The sequence below is a fragment of the Pan troglodytes genome, chromosome 13 (assembly GCF_028858775.2).
Source record: "Pan troglodytes isolate AG18354 chromosome 13, NHGRI_mPanTro3-v2.0_pri, whole genome shotgun sequence".
NCBI lineage: Eukaryota > Metazoa > Chordata > Mammalia > Primates > Hominidae > Pan > Pan troglodytes.
This window is the reverse complement of record NC_072411.2, coordinates 80,821,127-80,840,052: the sequence shown is the minus strand read 5'-3', so window position 1 is coordinate 80,840,052 and position 18,926 is coordinate 80,821,127. Positions and strand designations below refer to the sequence as shown.

The 18,926-nt window shown below is 37.7% G+C and overlaps 1 protein-coding gene across 50 annotated transcripts in view; it reads left to right on the top strand.

Moving 5' to 3' along the window:
* The first annotated feature begins 636 nt into the window (after positions 1-636).
* TTN (titin) overlaps positions 637-18,926 on the top strand; it is a 282,990-nt gene continuing 264,700 nt past the window's right edge. For 36 of the 50 annotated variants that reach the window (XM_024354684.3, XM_024354665.3, XM_054678798.2 and 33 more), the window contains exons 1-13: positions 758-848; positions 3,402-3,505; positions 5,721-5,924; positions 7,378-7,665; positions 8,150-8,235; positions 8,329-8,573; positions 12,804-13,134; positions 13,505-13,657; positions 14,512-14,652; positions 15,852-15,977; positions 17,192-17,329; positions 17,922-18,059; positions 18,541-18,678. In XM_024354684.3, the coding sequence (XP_024210452.2) occupies positions 3,415-3,505; positions 5,721-5,924; positions 7,378-7,665; positions 8,150-8,235; positions 8,329-8,573; positions 12,804-13,134; positions 13,505-13,657; positions 14,512-14,652; positions 15,852-15,977; positions 17,192-17,329; positions 17,922-18,059; positions 18,541-18,678 (2,079 nt within the window). In that variant the 5' untranslated portion in view covers positions 758-848; positions 3,402-3,414. Of the gene's footprint in view, positions 849-3,401; positions 3,506-5,720; positions 5,925-7,377; positions 7,666-8,149; positions 8,236-8,328; positions 8,574-12,803; positions 13,135-13,504; positions 13,658-14,511; positions 14,653-15,851; positions 15,978-17,191; positions 17,330-17,921; positions 18,060-18,540; positions 18,679-18,926 lie in introns of all 50 variants that reach the window. The other 14 variants (XM_024354691.3, XM_024354685.3, XM_024354690.3 and 11 more) reach the window with 10 other exon arrangements.

Genomic DNA, 18,926 nt, shown 5'->3' with positions numbered 1-18,926 from the left:
ACTAACCTAAGCAGAGTTCCAATTTTGCCTTTCAACATTATTTCTTGCAGGGTTGTATAAGCAATAAGCTCATTAACATCAGTGTAACTGTCCCCGAAATACAAGTGGATTCTGGAGAATGTAGGTAGTACAAATTAGTTCTCTTCAACGCTAAGGTTTATAGCAACTGATTCTTCAGAGAACATGAAGCCTTATGCTTGAGATAAATTCCCTCATCTGCTGTCATGATTGACAGGTCCATTTGGTTTGTTTTATGGGGGAAGGGAACAGGACTGGGGCCTGACTCAGGGCAGAGTCCTCAGGTTTGGGGCTGTTTTGTATGACTGCCTACAAGTGCTATCTACTGTCACACCTCTTTAAACCTGCATTTTCAGATTTTAACATCAGCAACCAATGCTCTTCTCTGAGCCTCAACACAGTTATTCTTTAAATACAGTTCTATTTCCTTGGTGAAGTCTCCTTTGAGGTACTAAATTTAGCACTGTCAATCAGAAGAACAGGTGGTATGTGACACTACCAAATAGGTCCTCTCCCATCATGCTTTCCTAAGACAGCCAATCACCCAGGGCCCTGCCTAAGGATGTGGGGCTGTCAGCAGATCTGGTGAATATAAGGGCAAGCCAGACCCTGGCTCTTGAGCAGTCGTGCATTCCCAGCCTCGCCTCGGGTGTAGGGATTGCATAGAAAAGCAAAACTACACAGTCTTGACTGTGTAGTTTTGTTTTTAGGATTAGAGGCTCACCGATTCATGTCGGAGATGGTCAGAAAAACCAACTCTCCATAGGACGTCGTTTCAGAAGCAACCTTGGGCTTAGTCCCACCCTTTTTAGGCACTCTTGAGAAATCAGGTGAGCAGCAACTTTTCTTATTTTAATAGTAGAGTCACTTTCTTATTGATCTCTGGCTCTGGATTATTTGTGTGTGCTAAATGCCTACGTACAAGTGTTTGTATGACTATTTCTTGCCAGTGCTGACCCATTATTTAAATCTGCTTGTTAAATTCTATTTTAAAATGTCTGAACATTTTTCCTTGAAAAGTTGAAAGCTTTAGCATATCAGCTAAATGATTCCATGATTCAAAGTGTTTAAGTTCACTTAATATTCTAAAAGTTGAGGTCTGAAATGTTGAGAGAAATGTTTACTTCTTTTCTAGACTCTCTTTGCCTGTTGAGAATGTTCAAGGTTATATTACTCAATGATAAAGTTAAGCACACCAAGAATAGCTCTGATAAAATGCATGTGGTATCAGCTACACCCTGATGACTTTTTAAGGGAATCAACTGCTGAGGTATCAGTTGCAGGACAGTGACAGAACACTTGCCTGCTGTCAGTCAACCTTGGAGAGTTTAGGAGAGTTTATTTTAAGAGCATGACATTTTAGACGCATACCTTCAGCCCCAGTTAGACAAAGGCCTGTGAAGAGCAAGTGCTAAGGCAATAAAATTTACCTAGACAATAGGAATGTAAGATCAATTTAAGCTGGTTAATTGCAACATAGTTAGAGATTTGGAATAAAACGATATAATTGTTTTCTAAAATATTCAGAATCTCTTCATGCATTTTAACTCAGCACACAGTCCAATTATATATTTTGAGATAAATGTTGACACTAAGAAGGGTAAGAAATAATGTTTAAAGGAAAGGTTTCTTACTTCTAAATACACTTTGATTTCTCATCTTCCTAGAATTTGATTACTAATTGTCAATGCCTGTAAATACATAGATATATAATTAGGTATTCTATGTCTAACAGGACAGCTATTTTTAGATGTACTAACTTATAAACAGACAAAGTTAGACACAGAAAGTTGTTCATCCCAAAGATAATATGCTACAAAAAGGAGTTTCTGACAAAAAAAATTTATGAAAGCTTTTGGATATTATCTGATTTTTCCAAATATAAATTTTATTGTCTCAGAGAATGCTGGTTTCGTTTTTTTAACTAAGTAGAAAGTTACAGTAAGGAACAGAATTATCACTAAGAAGATTATTGCTCCGTGAAGTTTTAGTAAACAAAGAATTTAATGAAAAATAGTAATGAAGTGATTGACAATTCAGAAATGTTCTATTTCAGAACAGAATAGTCATGTTGAATAATTAGGTATTTATGCATCAGAAAATTCTTCACATAATGTCTCTGAAACTGATAGGCAAAGTACATTCTTGCACTTAACAAAATGACTTAACTGCAAATTTTATATTCGTTTCTTTGATGTTGAATATTTTACTTTATGAAAGCATAGGCCTTTTCACTTCATCTACATTTTACACCAGCCTTCCATTATTCAAAGTTTGCAAATTGTTCCATATTAAGAACTCAAGCCAGCATTTTTCTTTCAGAACTATAATAAACTTTGGCCTGTTCACTAAAATTTAAATTTTTCTGAATATTTACTTCAGCAGTAGCAACATTTACTGCACAGTTATAGTATGAAGAAATGTTAAGAAATAGAAAGCACCGTATGCCGTCTACAAAAAGTTTGCATATTTGATAAGGCTTGCCAAAGCTTTTCCAGTCAGGAAAGAAATTACAAAGTTCAGATTTTTACTTCTGGCAACTATTTTAAGTAATCAGATAATGTCTGAATCAATGTCAACTTTATAAATATAGAGTGAACGAAAAATATTGGGGAGAAGGAAAATTTTTAAAATAATTTTCACTTACTAAGCTGATGCAGAGGTTTATTTATTTTAATTTTTTTTTTTTTTTGAGACAGAGTCTCATTCTGTCACCCAGGCTGGAGTGTGGTGGCACCATCTTTGCTCACTGCAACCTCCACCTCCTGGGTTTAAGCAATTCTCGTGCCTCAGCCTCCCAAGTAGCTGGGACTACAGACATGCGCCACCACGCCTGGCTAATTTTTGTATTTTTAGTAGAGACAGGGGTTTCACCATGTTAGCCAAACTGGTCTCGAACTCCTGACCTCAAGTGATCCTCCCGCCTCGGCCTCCTAAAGTGCTGGGATTACCAGCATGAGCCACCACGCCAGGCCCAGAGGTTTATTTTACATTTATCACATGTCTTGTCTCTCTAATTACACTTCACTAACCCTGCATTGCTGTGGTTTTCTTTTTCTTCAACTCTGAACCTGATTTTCCACCATTGGTAAGACTGTATATTCCCTCTTTGACCACTAGGGTTCATTCCTTGTTCTGTTTGGCTAATACTTTTTTCCATTTCCCCTTACGCTTGCTACTTTGGGTTAGGCTTTAAGTCAACTCAATGATGAACTATGTAAAACTGTTCAAGCCACAAAAGAGAAGACCTGCCCATCACTCTAGGCCCACAGATGACCTATGGAGCAATCCATTTGGAGAAACGTGTGTCTCTGCTATCTGCAAAGCAGCTCCAGAGTGACCCTTAGCTGGGACACCCTAATTTATTTTCTCTTCTTTTTCAGAGTGCCTAGAAAGATGACAACTCAAGCACCGACGTTTACGCAGCCGTTACAAAGCGTTGTGGTACTGGAGGGTAGTACCGCAACCTTTGAGGCTCACATTAGTGGTAAGCTCACACATTCACACTTTTGTTTTTTTTTTCCTTTGCCTCCTCTCCAGTAAGTTAACGTTGCTGCAGGACTTGACGCCAAGTTTAAGCCCTGCTTTCACTTCGGAAAATTAGTCCAACACTATGGAAAGGTCATTTTAAGGGTATACCATTCACAGAGTACTGACAAAATCTGACAATATAATGGCTTGAAAATGTTTTATTCATATTTATTATTCCACAAAGCAAAAATAATTAGCATTGGATTAAAATTGCTGTTAGAATCCAGCAACTAAGTAGGACCAAATTTAGTCATTCTATATTTGGGCTCAGCTGCAGAGCCAGACTGGAAGCCAAGAACTCAAGCCCAATAGAAGCCAGCCACAGAGACACTGGGTAGGCAGTCTGGGCTGCCTGCTCTGGACAACTGAACTTCAGTTGGTTCACATGCAAAATAACAGTGCATCTAGTTTTCCTCAGAGGCAGAGCTGTTCAGTAATTAACCAACTCCTCATTATTTTATTATTTTATTTTCAATCTTTATTGAGTGATTCTAATGAATTAAAAGACTTTCCAATCGCTTTGAAATGACAGAAAATAATATGCTTCTCGGGTCTCTCTGTTTAAAAGGAAGCAAACACTAACCCTAGAATTTTATCTGAAAGGAAATTCATCTCTGTTTTGCCTTCTTTTTCTTCCTCATAACTCAGTTTATGGATGGTTCAAAAAAATGCATGGTATCATCTTATGAAAAAATGGAGAGTAGAGTATGAACTATATTGTGAATAATTTTAAAATTAATCAATATTTTCTCTTTCTGTAGTATTGTAACGAGCCATGTAAGATGGATACGGATTAAAAAAAATCATGCTTAATTCTTAATTTAGTGCACTTCCATGGTTCATTGCCCACTTCTTTTTTAAAATTTTATGGCTCATAATAAAGATATAAAATAAAATCTCTTTTTTTCTCTTTTTTTCTATTATATGCATCAATCTTATTCATAACTGGATAATACTTTCTTTTACATTGTACAAATATCATATAATCATTACTTATTTTCTATTGTACATATATAGACCAATGAAATTCCCTTTTCATTGGTCTATATATGTACAATAGAAAATAAGTCTTACCGACTTCCAAATAATTTACCTATTTATCTGGTAACACTCAGTAACTTCTGAACTGAGCAGAACACATATGACTTCAGTGGGAATTTGCCTCCTTGAGAAGTAGTGGAATCTGGCTACTTCATATCTTCTTGTTCCTTCAAACTATATGCAAATAAATTATTACAAAGACACTACTGAAAATATCCAATACCCATAAATCAGTCCAATAAACTATTTAATTGGCCATAGTGGGAGATGGGCTAATGTATAAACAACAAAACAGACTTTCTCTAGATTATCTTTACCTACCAGCCTAAGTAGATAGAGCATCAACCTTTATGCCAAGTGTGAAATAAATCACGCTCTGAATGTGCCTCGTACATTCTCAATGTACAGAGTTTTAATATATTTAAAACATCAAACCATGGACATGTAGTTCTTGGCTCTACAATTTATGGCAGATAAAGAGAATTTGGCTTTCCACCTGCAATTCCAATGATCCATGTTGTTCTGGAAGACTAGGTTTGGATTAGGCTCTTATTATGAGAAATTGCTTGTCCATGTTACAATGTTTTTACTGATTGTACTTGTGAAAGCAGAAGAGTCCAAGAAGACAGTGTCCCTGTAACCACAGAGGAGGGAGGAGGGCATGCCTCCTGGGCTTGTCAGGCAGAAACTGGAGATCAGTTTGCTGCTTTTGTTCTTCACTTGCTCTCAAAGAGGACAACAATCACTCTTTATTTCAAATTTTCCTTGGTTCTTCATTTTTATAAGTCCCTTTCATGATTTTAATGTTGTCTATTAAATTGCATCAGATAGAGCCCTAGGCAGGCAGGCAGGAGATGGAAATTCTAGTCCCCTCTGTGTCACTGCTAGCTGAAGGACCTTGGAAAAATCATTGGGCCTCTTTTGGTCTCAGTTTCCTCCCTTCCTGCCTTCCTAATGGTCTGCAAGTTTACACACTGATCATGCAACTGTAGGGTTTTCCCTATCATTAAGTGGCATTCCATGCTGGAAAGCTTTTACAGATTCGGACAAGGCAGTGAACATGATGGGACAGAGCAGAGGACTTTGCGGTGCCCATTCGAACATAAAGATGAATTGTTCTTGCTCTTCAGGTTTTCCAGTTCCTGAGGTGAGCTGGTTTAGGGATGGCCAGGTGATTTCCACTTCCACTCTGCCCGGCGTGCAGATCTCCTTTAGCGATGGCCGCGCTAAACTGACGATCCCCGCCGTGACTAAAGCCAACAGTGGACGATATTCCCTGAAAGCCACCAATGGATCTGGACAAGCGACTAGTACTGCTGAGCTTCTCGTGAAAGGTAGGCTGCTGGGGACCTGCCAATCCTCTGCTCCCCCAGAGGACATCTCTGGCAAATTGGGAAAGGGGTCCAGAAAAAGCTATGGGCAGAGGTAGATGCAGCTCTTAAACTACAGAAGGGTCTACTGGAGGCTGAATTATTTATAACCAAGTTGTCTGCCTATTGGAATTTAATTTTCCTCTAGAGTACATCATAAAAGTGGCTGAGAATCAGTTTCTCAATACACATATTAAACACTCAAAAGTATGTTAAGGAAATATTAAAAATCATGTTTCTCAGCAAGTAGAAAAGCTTGGAGCCTTGTTTATAAGTCTTTTAAGGAATAAGACATATTCTCCAGGGAAGTGTGAATCTCCAGGAATTCACACTTTAACAAGCATCCAGATAATTCTGATGCCGGTGGTCTACAGACCACCCATTTAAGAGGCATGTAAACATACCCAGAAGAAAATAAATGCTTGTTTATTATTCAAATGCATGACACTGTTTCCCCAGAAAACTTATCACCAATCTTAGTGGCCTCTGTTGTTTTTCTCTATCCTTTACTACCTAGTGAGACATTAGTATACAGAATATTGCATGCCTTTACATGTTTTATAACAATATCTTACATGAGCTACGTAAAGTTACATATGCTTATCCAATAAACTTTACCTTCAATGATGTTCAATTATAGGGCTATAATTGACCTAAGCAGAAACCACATCAAGTAACATCAGGTAGAACTTTAGCATGCACCCAGAAAATTCACAAATGGAAAATGCACAGGGTTGGCAGCACCTGCTGTTGTTTATTACTCAAAATCATGTCAAAGTTAATTCCATTCACTCCTCACACTTATAAAAAATTTCTTCCAACATAACCAAAAAATCCCCTTTCTGTAACACAATTAAAATGAAGTAATGTTATTATTGGGATTAACGTTTTAAATGCAAGTAAATATTTGGGTTATTTGAATACCTATCAAGTTGGAGAAGGTTTAGAATTTTAAAAATTAAATTAAAAATGTAATGATGCTTTAAGTAACAGGCACACCCATCGTAGCAACCACTGGAATTCATTTTAATGCAACTTACTGGAATATGCAACATGGCTTTCACATATTAATAGAGTGCTAGATGTGAGGTTGAGGGGGAAGTACCAGAAAGATTCTCAAGAAATGTTATAACAAAATCTAGAGCTTTTATTTAAAACAAAGAAACAAAAGGTGGTGGCCTAAACTGCTCAGCAAAACAAAGCAAATAAAATAAAATATGGTGGTGAGAAAGCCTTCTGTAATCTCCTGGCTCCATTCTTGCTGTCATTGCTGGGTGAGCTGGGTTCAAGGACATTCAAGGATGTTTAGATTGGCGAGTCATCACCTGGTTTTGGAATTGGAGCTGTGATTGTTTAAAAATACCTTGTAGGGAGCACCCTGGCTCTCACTCTTGACTTTGTTCTCTTGTCCCCGCAGCTGAGACAGCACCACCCAACTTCGTTCAACGACTGCAGAGCATGACCGTGAGACAAGGAAGCCAAGTGAGACTCCAAGTGAGAGTGACTGGAATCCCTACACCTGTGGTGAAGTTCTACCGGGATGGAGCCGAAATCCAGAGCTCCCTTGATTTCCAAATTTCACAAGAAGGCGACCTCTACAGCTTACTGATTGCAGAAGCATACCCTGAAGACTCAGGGACCTATTCAGTAAATGCCACCAATAGCGTTGGAAGAGCTACTTCGACTGCTGAATTACTGGTTCAAGGTATGTGCTGGAGGTTGAGGAACAGAGAGAAGGGGAGAGAGCTGGTTTGTGTCTAAATGGGGCCAAGCGTCCACTTGCCACCTCTCACAGCCCTGGGAAGAATGCTGTGAGCTGATATAAAAGCCAGCTTTTCGACACCCATGAAAAGTCCCTGAGATTCTAGTCAGGAGCGCAGAATAGAAGCAATCTGTGCTTATGAATCTCATTATAAACTGGAAAGGGTTTCAATTAAGTGATCTACATTTCCAAATTATTGGCAAATAATGAAATTTTAAAAAATCGTTCTAAGTAAATTTTTATCTTGTAATGAACATTTTCTATTTTTAAACCTAATTTATATTCATGCAAAATCCAAAACTTTCTGCAATTTTCTCCATTGGGATATCCAGAAAATCTTTTTGACTTTGTAGTCAGAATTAACAGAATCTCTTTTAAAATGGGTCATTGTGCCCCCTCCCAAACATTCATCTTTCCCTTCCCACAGGTGAAGAAGAAGTACCTGCTAAAAAGACAAAGACAATTGTTTCGACTGCTCAGATCTCAGAATCAAGACAAACCCGAATTGAAAAGGTATTTTTCTATACTGTTGGTTTTCAAGCCTTTCAGGCTGTTGCGTCCCCAGCTATTCCTCCTCAACGTGGGCTTTGTTTTAATCTTTTACAGAAGATTGAAGCCCACTTTGATGCCAGATCAATTGCAACAGTTGAGATGGTCATAGATGGTGCCGCTGGGCAACAGCTGCCACATAAAACACCTCCCAGGATTCCTCCGAAGCCAAAGTCAAGATCCCCAACGCCACCGTCTATTGCTGCCAAAGCACAGCTGACTCGGCAGCAGTCCCCATCGCCCATAAGACACTCCCCTTCCCCGGTCAGACACGTGCGGGCACCGACCCCATCTCCGGTCAGGTAAAGCTGCCATAGAGAGAGCAGGTTATTGCACATTTTGGAACTAGGTTTTGAAACGAGAAAGATTCCCTTGTCCCCCTCGCAGGGCATGCGACACGGAGAGTGGTTCGCTTCTTCAGTGTCCCGCTGCTCAAACCTCTAGGGGAGCATACAAACGGGCAGGTTGTGGGGCTCCATGTTCCTCTGGACATCCAGCCGCTTGTGTGTCTGCCTACTAGGGTCTCAGGGGTTTTTATAGGCATAGGGTGTGGGCGTGGCAGGTCAGGGTGATCTTGGGAAATGCAACATTTGGGCGGGAAGGCAGGAGTGTTTGTCCTCACCTAGGTCCATGGGCACAGGCCTCGCTAGGGACCACGCCCTTCTCTTCCCAGCACTTCCCTGCCCTCCTCCCGTGTAAGTTTCATGCAATCAAAAATGTAGCAGGTGACAAAGGAGGTAAACCAAGAAGTTACTGAATATGATTTTCACAAATCCTCACTGTCCACAGGTAAATTGAAGACCCTTATAAACTTCTGAATTCTTATTTATATTTCATGTAATAAATATCTACTTTAGGGGCCAAAATATGGCACAGTGAAAGGAGAAGAGCACAGAAGTTAGAGTTGAAAGCCCTAAGGACAAATCAGCCTGATCACTTGACAGTTTGATTTAGGGCAATAAGTATAAATAATAAAATAATTGTTATTATATATGGATCACTTCCTCTATCAGATTGGAACTATACATACATTATCTCATTAAATGTTCACAACCTGTAAGAATTATTATCCTCAATGTTATTGATAGGTAACTGGAATTAAAGAAGTTAAGCAGTTTATTTAAGGTTTCAGTTGTGTCATCTGTAAATTAAAGAGAGTCACAATAAGAATGATCTCAAGCTGCATTTTGGGGCTTCAATGAGATAATTAGTTGAAAGTGCCTTGTAAATAGAAAATAATTATGCCAATATTCTTATATTCAGATGGTAAGTAAAACCTTTTAAATATTTTGCATATGCTTGTGTTATTTTATCTAGAAAATAAAATGGACTTCTATGCTTACTTAATATGGAAGTATTTTAGAAGGTGATCATGTATCATGATCAGGGCTCAGAAATTATATAATCAAGTGTAAATTGTCCACAACAGTTTTGAAAGTTTGGGATTTAGTTTATCATGATGAAACTTTTAATATGATGAAATGAAAAATGTACAAAATTTGAGCAAAGAAGTGTTTATTGATCAATTTAAATGAAATAAAAGACACATGGATGTTCCCTGCCAAGAAAATTTTTTATAAAAGAATAATAAGGAGATAGTTGACCTAAATAATATTCAAACATACTGTAAAGTTACTATAATCAGAACAGTATGGTATTGGTAAATGAATAGAAAAATACACCAGGGGAACAAAACAGAGAGTCCAGAAAGAGATCCAAGTATAACAGATCCAAGTATATAGGGAATTCAAAAAGCAAAGTGGCCTTTCAATTCAGGGGAGGGAGAGGTATTTTAATAAAGAATGCTGGTCCAATTAGCTATCGATCTGGAAGCAAACAAACATAAACCTCTGCCTCTCACTATTTACAAAATAAATTTCAGCTTGATTAAATAGTTAAAAATTTAATAAAAAAGAGAAGACAATCTGCAAAAGCATTTATGGGCGAAAGCTTTTAAAAAGACAGTTACAGATTCAACTACATAAAAATCAAAATATATGTATGGCAAAAGCAAAAAGTCATTTCTAAACCAAACAGCACTTGTGAAAAAATTTTAAGAGCTTTCTCCTCCTCAAGGTACTTCATTGCCTCTGCCATAAAAGTATCACAATAAACATAAAATGGCTACAAGGTAGACAACACCAGCTTAGAAACAGTATATAACATACAAAATTACGTATGTTTATGCTGGATAAGACCCATAAACAAGCAAAATATTGAAATGGATTAAAAGAAATGGATCTGGGGGAATGTTTGCAACACCTATGACAAATAACCAATAAATGCACTAAATGCATTAAAAATCATCCACAAATTAATTTTTAAAGTAAAAAAATGCAACAAAAAAAGACAAAAGATACAAAAAAGTATTTCACATAAGAGGCAATGTAAAAGTCCAATAAATATGTGAAAAAAATGCTAGATGTTTTCCAATTTTTATTGTTTTAGCCACAAAAATGTAAAGATATTGGCAAACACTAACATGAAACCTTGAACAAAAAGCTTACTTTAAAAAACATGTCTAGCAGTCGAATAAAAAAAAATGTTCAGTCTCAGGCTAAATCCAAATTTGCACACCATGAAATTGCAACACAAGCCAAATGCAATTTCTTAAGGAGATAACAACCTAACTATATTTTAAAACCCAAGCCTAAGGGTCATTTAGAATCATGGAGTGTCCCTGATCCCATGGAGCATTTTGACCATCTTAGCAGTTTTGAAAGTTCATTAATAACCATCCAAATTGCCCCAAAATTTTGCCTTCCAATAATTAAGAAATAAAATTCCAATTTGCAGAGAAAATAATGGTTATCAAAGATAGACTGCTTCCTAAATATCTCATAGTTTAATCTTGATTTTTGTTGTAGAGTAAGGCAAACATATTTCATTGAATAAGGTGCATTGTATCTTGCTGTGACCAGGTGATTATTTTTCATTGTAAGTACAGAAATAAGCACTCTCCTATAATGACCAAAATTACAATGATTTTCACAGTTATGGGCTTACCTGTGACCTGCTGTTAATCAGTCATGTCATGCTAATCATGTCTTTAACTCTTTTTGAATTAAACCCATTTACTAAGTACAGCAAGAACAAGGCACAAGGTGAAACTTAAAAGCGCAAGTCTCTTTGCTTTTCTTCAGTTAGTGGAAACCACACATTATTCTAACTTGGTTTTTGTTATATTTCAAAGGCAGTCATGTTCAGAAAAGAGGCTTATTCCCTAGATTTCCCTTTAGTTTGATTACAACTTCATTTACAAAATGTAAATGGATTTTCACACAAAAAAAGCCCTTCTTCGAGAAAATAAACATTTCTTCGTGAAACTGGTTAATGTTGTAATGTACCGTTAAGGTACTCTGTAAGTTAGAGAAAATATCAACTGTACCTTGAGCTTAATTAGAATAATCATTTCATGTATGATCAGTGTAAGCTAAATATCCTAGATAGTGACAAGATGCATTTATAAACATTTTCTTATATGCAGAATTAATAAAATGCAATGATAGGGCAATACTGCCACCTAGAGAGGAAAATGTAATAAGCCTTATTAAGAATTAAATTAGTTCTGAAAAAAATTTTACCTTACAATAGTTGGCCAATCCCCAGAATTATTGCTATAGATCAGAAATAGTCCTTTTTGGCCATCAGTGCTGGGATTTAGCACCCAAATTCTTCAACTGATGCTACTTGCACTTTGGATACACCTAAAAAGCAAACAATGAAAACTATTCTGGAAGAAGCAACTTTATCAATTTAACCAAAAATCACAGAATCATTAGTTTTTAAGTTAGTCAATTCCCACAATAACTCTAAAGATATTTAAAATAAGTCCAGAGTGCAATACAAGGGGGGCAAGTGTAAACAAATATGGAGGAAATTAAAAGTAGCTGTCCACAAACACTTCTGCTAAAGCAGCAATTTGCAAAGTGCACCGCACAACCTGTACCCAGCAACATGCTGCAGAAAGCTTCCTGAGGATGTGTCCTCTTGTCCTGGAAATTCACAAGGCATACTGACATAGTAAAGGCTGTGGGAAGTCCTGCAGGGGAAAAAAAAAATGGCTTAAGCTGCTTAGTCAAGAGTGGCACAAGCATTTTGATTACAGAAACCTTTCTTCTTATAACACCTATTTGACATCCTCTAACCGCCCCAGAATTGGAATACAGAGATGAATTGGGAATACAGAGGTTGCTGAATTTGACATGTCTTTCCTTTGGCTGCATATTAAAGAAGTAGCTTTTTCTGTTGTGATTTTTTTTTTTTTTTAATGTGAGAAGGTGCAAGGCACAAAATCTCCAGCTTATTTGGAATTAAAGCTGATTCTCTTACAGGGTTACAGCAGATAAGAATAGGTTTATTGAGATTTAAAACAAATTACTTCCAAGTACATTATTTACCCTCTGAATAGGTTATGGAGGCACACATTTTAAAACTCTGCCTTAAAGCACTTCCAGCTTTTCATCTCATGATTCACATCCGGTTGCCCCTCCTTGCTTTGACATTCTTGACCTCTGCCTTTTGGTTTTCAGGTCCGTGTCTCCAGCAGCAAGAATCTCCACATCCCCCATCAGGTCTGTTAGGTCTCCATTGCTCATGCGTAAGACTCAGGCATCCACCGTGGCCACAGGTCCCGAAGTGCCTCCCCCTTGGAAGCAAGAGGGCTACGTGGCCTCCTCAACTGAGGCTGAGATGAGAGAGACAACGCTGACAACCTCTACTCAGATCAGGACAGAAGAGAGATGGGAAGGGAGATACGGTGTCCAGGAGCAAGTGACCATCAGTGGTGCTGCGGGTGCTGCCGCCAGTGTGTCGGCCAGTGCTAGCTACGCAGCAGAGGCTGTTGCCACTGGTGCTAAAGAGGTACTGTCAGAATGGTTTTGTTTTTCCTTATTTCACATTCTAGTTTCTCCAACTGGATTTCTGCCATGAAACTCAGTCTGTATAAATTGGAGGAAAAATGCATATGAACATAAAAATATAGCAGCAACTGAAGACCAAATTCAGTAGTCATGCTTTGTAAAACCATTTTTAATTAGGACAAAAGCTCCAATCTGTGAAGTTTCCATAATATACAGGTTTTAATGATACAGTCTCTGTATTTCTTGGCAATAATAAATGCTTATGTGTGAGTGTATTTTGCTCTAGGTGGCTCAGTTTTCCAGTATGCTTTTTTATTTTCTACTGGGCATGTCATTTAAAAAAGTAATCTACTTGGTCATTTCTAATCTAGGTGAAACAAGATGCTGACAAAAGTGCAGCTGTTGCGACTGTTGTTGCTGCCGTTGATATGGCCAGAGTGAGAGAACCAGTGATCAGCGCTGTAGAGCAGACTGCTCAGAGGACAACCACGACTGCTGTGCACGTCCAACCTGCTCAAGAACAGGTACGTGTGAGGCTGCCGTGGGGCACCCGCAGAGCCACGTCCTTCAGTGCACATTAACTCAACCACCATCCACTGAGCTCTGCATGCAGCTGTGCTCAATTCATTCTGAAGACAGCCTTGAGCCCAGCAGGGCCCAGACTTTTAGAACTTTCTGAGCAAAAGGTGGTCTGAGATGTCAAAGGTGTTGACAATGTGAGTATCTCAAGAGCAGAGTAGGCCAGAAATACCTGGGCTATAGGAGCAGGCAAAAGTCAACTATGGTATTCAAGGTAGGAAGGCAAACAGTGGCCAGAGAAACAGAGACCAGTCAATTCCAGAGCTCAGTCACTGCACACACTGGATGTGGAAACTACTATTTCAGGGCAGGCATTACATTTCTCTAAGTTTCCCCAAAGGACTTTTGTTTTTACTTTTCTCAAAACAAACATGACACTTGATTCATAGCTGGAACAGTGTCATAAATCCAGGATAATGTCCCACCTCGCATTTGAATAGATTTTCTGTTACAGTTTAAAATCATTCCAGCTTTCCTCCTTATCCTCTTGTGTGACATTTATGTCTAAATCATGACAGATTATTGTAACTTTTTTTTCTTTTCTGAGACAGAGTCTCGCTCTGTCACCCAGGCTAGAGTGCAGTGGCATGATCTCGGCTCACTGCAGCCTCCGCCTCCTGGGTTTAAGTGATTCTTGTGCCTCAGTCTCGTGAGTAGCTGGGATTACAGGTGTGCGCCACCACACCCAGCTAATTTTTGTATTTTTTAGTAGAGGATTTCACCATGTTGGCGAGGCTGGTCTTGAAATTCTTTTTATGTAAGATGCATTAAAGTGTTTTCTTCCTTTCTCTATGAAAAGCAGGTAAGAAAGGAGGCGGAGAAGACTGCTGTAACTAAGGTAGTAGTGGCCGCCGATAAAGCCAAGGAACAAGAATTAAAATCAAGAACCAGAGAAGTAATTACCACAAAGCAAGAGCAGATGCACATAACTCATGAGCAGGTGAAAATGGGTTTTTATTTAAAATTCACTGAGGTTCTTACAGGGGTCAACACAGATAATCACCTTTACCATGAAGAGTGTTGTTCCTTGGGCCACATGGTTGTTAGCATACTAATAAGCTCCCCTTGTTGTATGTGTAAATTTCTGGGTACTGGATACCAAAGTTTGTTAGTGTCCATGAATGCTCCCCTTGTGAGTATGAAAAAGAACTCTGTGAACATACACCAGGAGTAGAAACAGGGGTCTCATCACATTGATCTGGGGATGCACTAAGTATATGACTATAGAGAGAGGACAGATGGCTAAAACCAGGAGGAAGAAATAGATGTTGAGGCAGGAATGGGGAAAAGTGGAGGAGACACTGAACTCACTTGGCTTTAGAAATCTTAGCAACTGCTTCCTGGCTCCTTGGGAAGACATTTGCACATGAGTTTGAAGTGGAATGGACAGCATGGCTTTAACAAGCCAAATGACCAGAAAAGGTGAAAAGGACAGCCCCATGGTTGGCAGCATTTGGGGACAGATTGGAAAATGCCAGTTAGTAGAGCTCTTGGCCAGTGGAACCAGTTGGGTGGTTTGAGAAGATGAATTTCAAGTCCCTTTCAGCCTTGAGATCCTGTGTTTCAGTGATGAGATATTTGAGAACGGCAAAGAGGCAAATAGAGAAAACTGTCCCCCTACATACGCATATACCTTAGGTGCCCAGATGGAAACAGCATTCTTCACAGTATTTAGGAAAATTGACAAAACAAAAATATTGTATAAATGCAGATTATAAATTATCCATGCTTGATTTCTCACATGTGAAATAAAAAGATCAGACAAAATTACTTCTAAAGTCTTCCATTCTGATATATATTCTAAGATTACCTTTAGATGACAGAATTAGTACAGAATAATATTGCCATAGATCTATTTGTAAACATTGGAAGTCATTTTAAAGAAGACTACAATTCTGCAATTCAAAACAAAGTGTCGAATTCAACTTTGTTTTCTCTAAGCAGCCTACATAATTTACAGTTTAAGGAGAGAAACAGCATGATCTTATTTATGAACATGAGATTATTTATTTTATTTAGTGACATCTGCAGAAAAGGGATTTTACATCTTCAAATTCCTATGTTGTTATATTTAATAAACGCCATATTATTTCATTGGGCATCAGGAAATAAAGTTTTTTCTTAAATCATTCTTTGCAGATAAGAAAAGAAACTGAAAAAACATTTGTACCAAAGGTAGTAATTTCCGCAGCTAAAGCCAAAGAACAAGAAACTAGAATTTCTGAAGAAATTACTAAGAAACAGAAACAAGTAACTCAAGAAGCAGTAAGTCTGATTTTCTAAATATTTTGTAGTTTGTTGACAATATCACATTACAGCCAGCTGCAGGTAGCTTACAGTCAAAACCCTTAAATGGAGAAGTCTTTGGTTGTATATTTTTTGTTATTGTTCCTCTATGTCTAGTATTGAAACTCAGGATGGAAATTATGTTCACATTGCACTATTTTCCACTCACTTGATCAGTTTTCAGGAGATTGTCTACAGAACAGTTTAGGGCACATCTATGAACTTCCTAGAACATACATAAATGGATGATAGATATCATGCCAGTCCAGTTACCCACCGGGACAGTTGGTTTCTTTGTGCATAGCCTAAGCCCTCAGTCACTTAGATTGTAATGCACAAGCTTTACATGCACACACACATGCACACACACACACACACACATACATACATCAGCCATAAACACCCCAAATAAATAGCAAGGGAAAGTGAGGATATGCCAGACATCGGAGAAAGCAAATACTTCCTCAAAAAAAAAAATTCCTTCAATTCACGGTTGATAAAGTGACCTAAAAGCATTTGCTGCTGTTGTGCCGTAGAGCTGTGTGAGGACAATCTCAGTGTCACTAAAATCCACATCTCTCCCGTATGTGAAATCAAACCTTTAAGTGTCAGGAGAGAGGCATTTATCTTGAATTCTTCCATGTCGAAGAGGGCGCCTGTGCTCATCCTCCTTGAACTCAAGCTCTTTGCTGATCTTAGAGCTACTTTCTTTAAAGGTCCAGTTGAGAACCTTGTACACTTAAAAGGCTGACCAGAGGCTGCTGACTGAATTTCCCTCTCCTTACTGTGAGTGAGACATTTTGAAAGCAGCAAGAACCCTACTTAGGATAATCAAAGGCATAGAAATCCCCATTGCCATTGCAATGCTGGTGACTGGCAAGTTCAGCTGGCCTATGGTTTTCCAGCCACTTGTCAGCAGCCACCCACTGGGTTCCGTAACACGTCGACATGTCTCAAGATGAGATATGTTCAGTTCTAGGACAATTTGCTAAGGCGCATGTGGGCAGAAAAGAAGCCCATTCCTCAGGAAAGCAGTCTATGTATTAAGCACAAGTGTAGGCCCCTGAAATGGAAATCTGACATTTTATCGTTCACCACTAAGCATTCTGTATTTTCCTGAATGTTTCAAGGATGTCTTGCCATTGCTTTTGTATCTTTTGAAACTCAAATCTTTATTTTACTCTAAACATCAGATAAGACAGGAAACTGAGATAACTGCTGCATCCATGGTGGTAGTTGCCACTGCAAAGTCCACAAAACTAGAAACAGTCCCGGGAGCTCGAGAAGAAACTACCACACAACAAGATCAAATGCACCTAAGTCATGAAAAGGTGATGACTTCCTGCCAATGTGAAAGTCACTCTTGCACCATTTCATTTGCAAATCACCTACATTTTCATCATGGATCTTAATCATCACTTCTTCACTTCCACCTCTTCTTATAATGCAAATAGAAAATTTCTTTTCCCACACAGCTACCTTTCACTGTCAATTCATTCCTAACTTTCAGACTTTCTTTGGCTTGTTACTAATATAATATAATAATTCACTTTAATATCTTCCTATTGAAGCAGATGTCCGTAAACAAGTCAATTCATAATACAAAAAATTATGTGCTATTTACAGTGCTACTGAAATGTCTCAGAGATTGCAGTTTTAAAAAATGTGAAAAGTACAAAATAGCACTCATTAGTCTTTTATTGCTAATCACATTTTTTTCTTTTAAACTGGACTTATTGTTTTTATATTTTTGCCAGTGAAACAGTATGGATGATCAAAGTAACTCAAATGATATATTTTAGTGTAATTAAAATTTCCTTGAATAGGAAGAAATTTTGCCTCCTTTCTTTTTGACTTACGTTTCTTTTATTAAAGATTTATGGAATTTAATGACTATTTTCTTACTTTCTTTTGTATGATCAGATAATGAAGGAAACTAGGAAAACAGTTGTACCTAAAGTCATAGTTGCCACACCCAAAGTCAAAGAACAAGATTTAGTATCAAGAAGTAGAGAAGGCATTACTACCAAAAGAGAACAAGTGCAAATAACTCAGGAGAAGGTGAATACAGATATTTGAGCTGTGAAAAGTTCATCTTTAAACTAATTTCTAGTAAACTATTAACTACAATATGGTATGAATTATTAATCTGTATTTGCCTTTTAAAATCCCTAACTAAAAACAAAATGGTAAATATGAGACTGATTATCATTAATTTTATCTGCACACTTGATTTTCATCCATCTGTAACATTTGTAATTCATTTTATTCACCATTATTCTTTGCATGAAGATTAGCATTTTTTAGCTTAATTTTAAAAAAGTGACACAGGGACTCATCTAGAGGTTTTTTAATAGCTAACATTTCTAAGTTTTGTGATTCTCAGTCAGTATATGTAGACATTGCCAGGTGAAAGTTTATTTCTCTTGTGTATTTAACCCTGAATAACCATCTTGCATCCCCATGAGGAAGGGGGAAGGGTCATACTATGTGTGTTTGAAGCCCTGTTCAACTTAAATCTTGATTTTACTGTAATAATCAGATGAGAAAGGAAGCCGAGAAAACTGCCTTGTCTACAATAGCAGTTGCTACTGCTAAAGCCAAAGAACAAGAAACAATACTGAGAACTAGAGAAACTATGGCTACTAGACAAGAACAAATCCAAGTTACCCATGGAAAGGTGACTATTGTTGTTCCAAGTGTGAAATCCCCTATTATAATACATTAATACCACATATCATGTGAAATTCCTTATTATAATACATTAATATCAAGTCTCTGAATTTCTTATGTATGAGTCACTATTAACCAAATTTATTTTTTAGACAATTAAATAATTGGAAACTAAAAAAATTTATTATTGTTAATATTACTACATATCCCTTTCTCCACTTATCTCTTCACCATTATTGTCAACATTTTATTAAC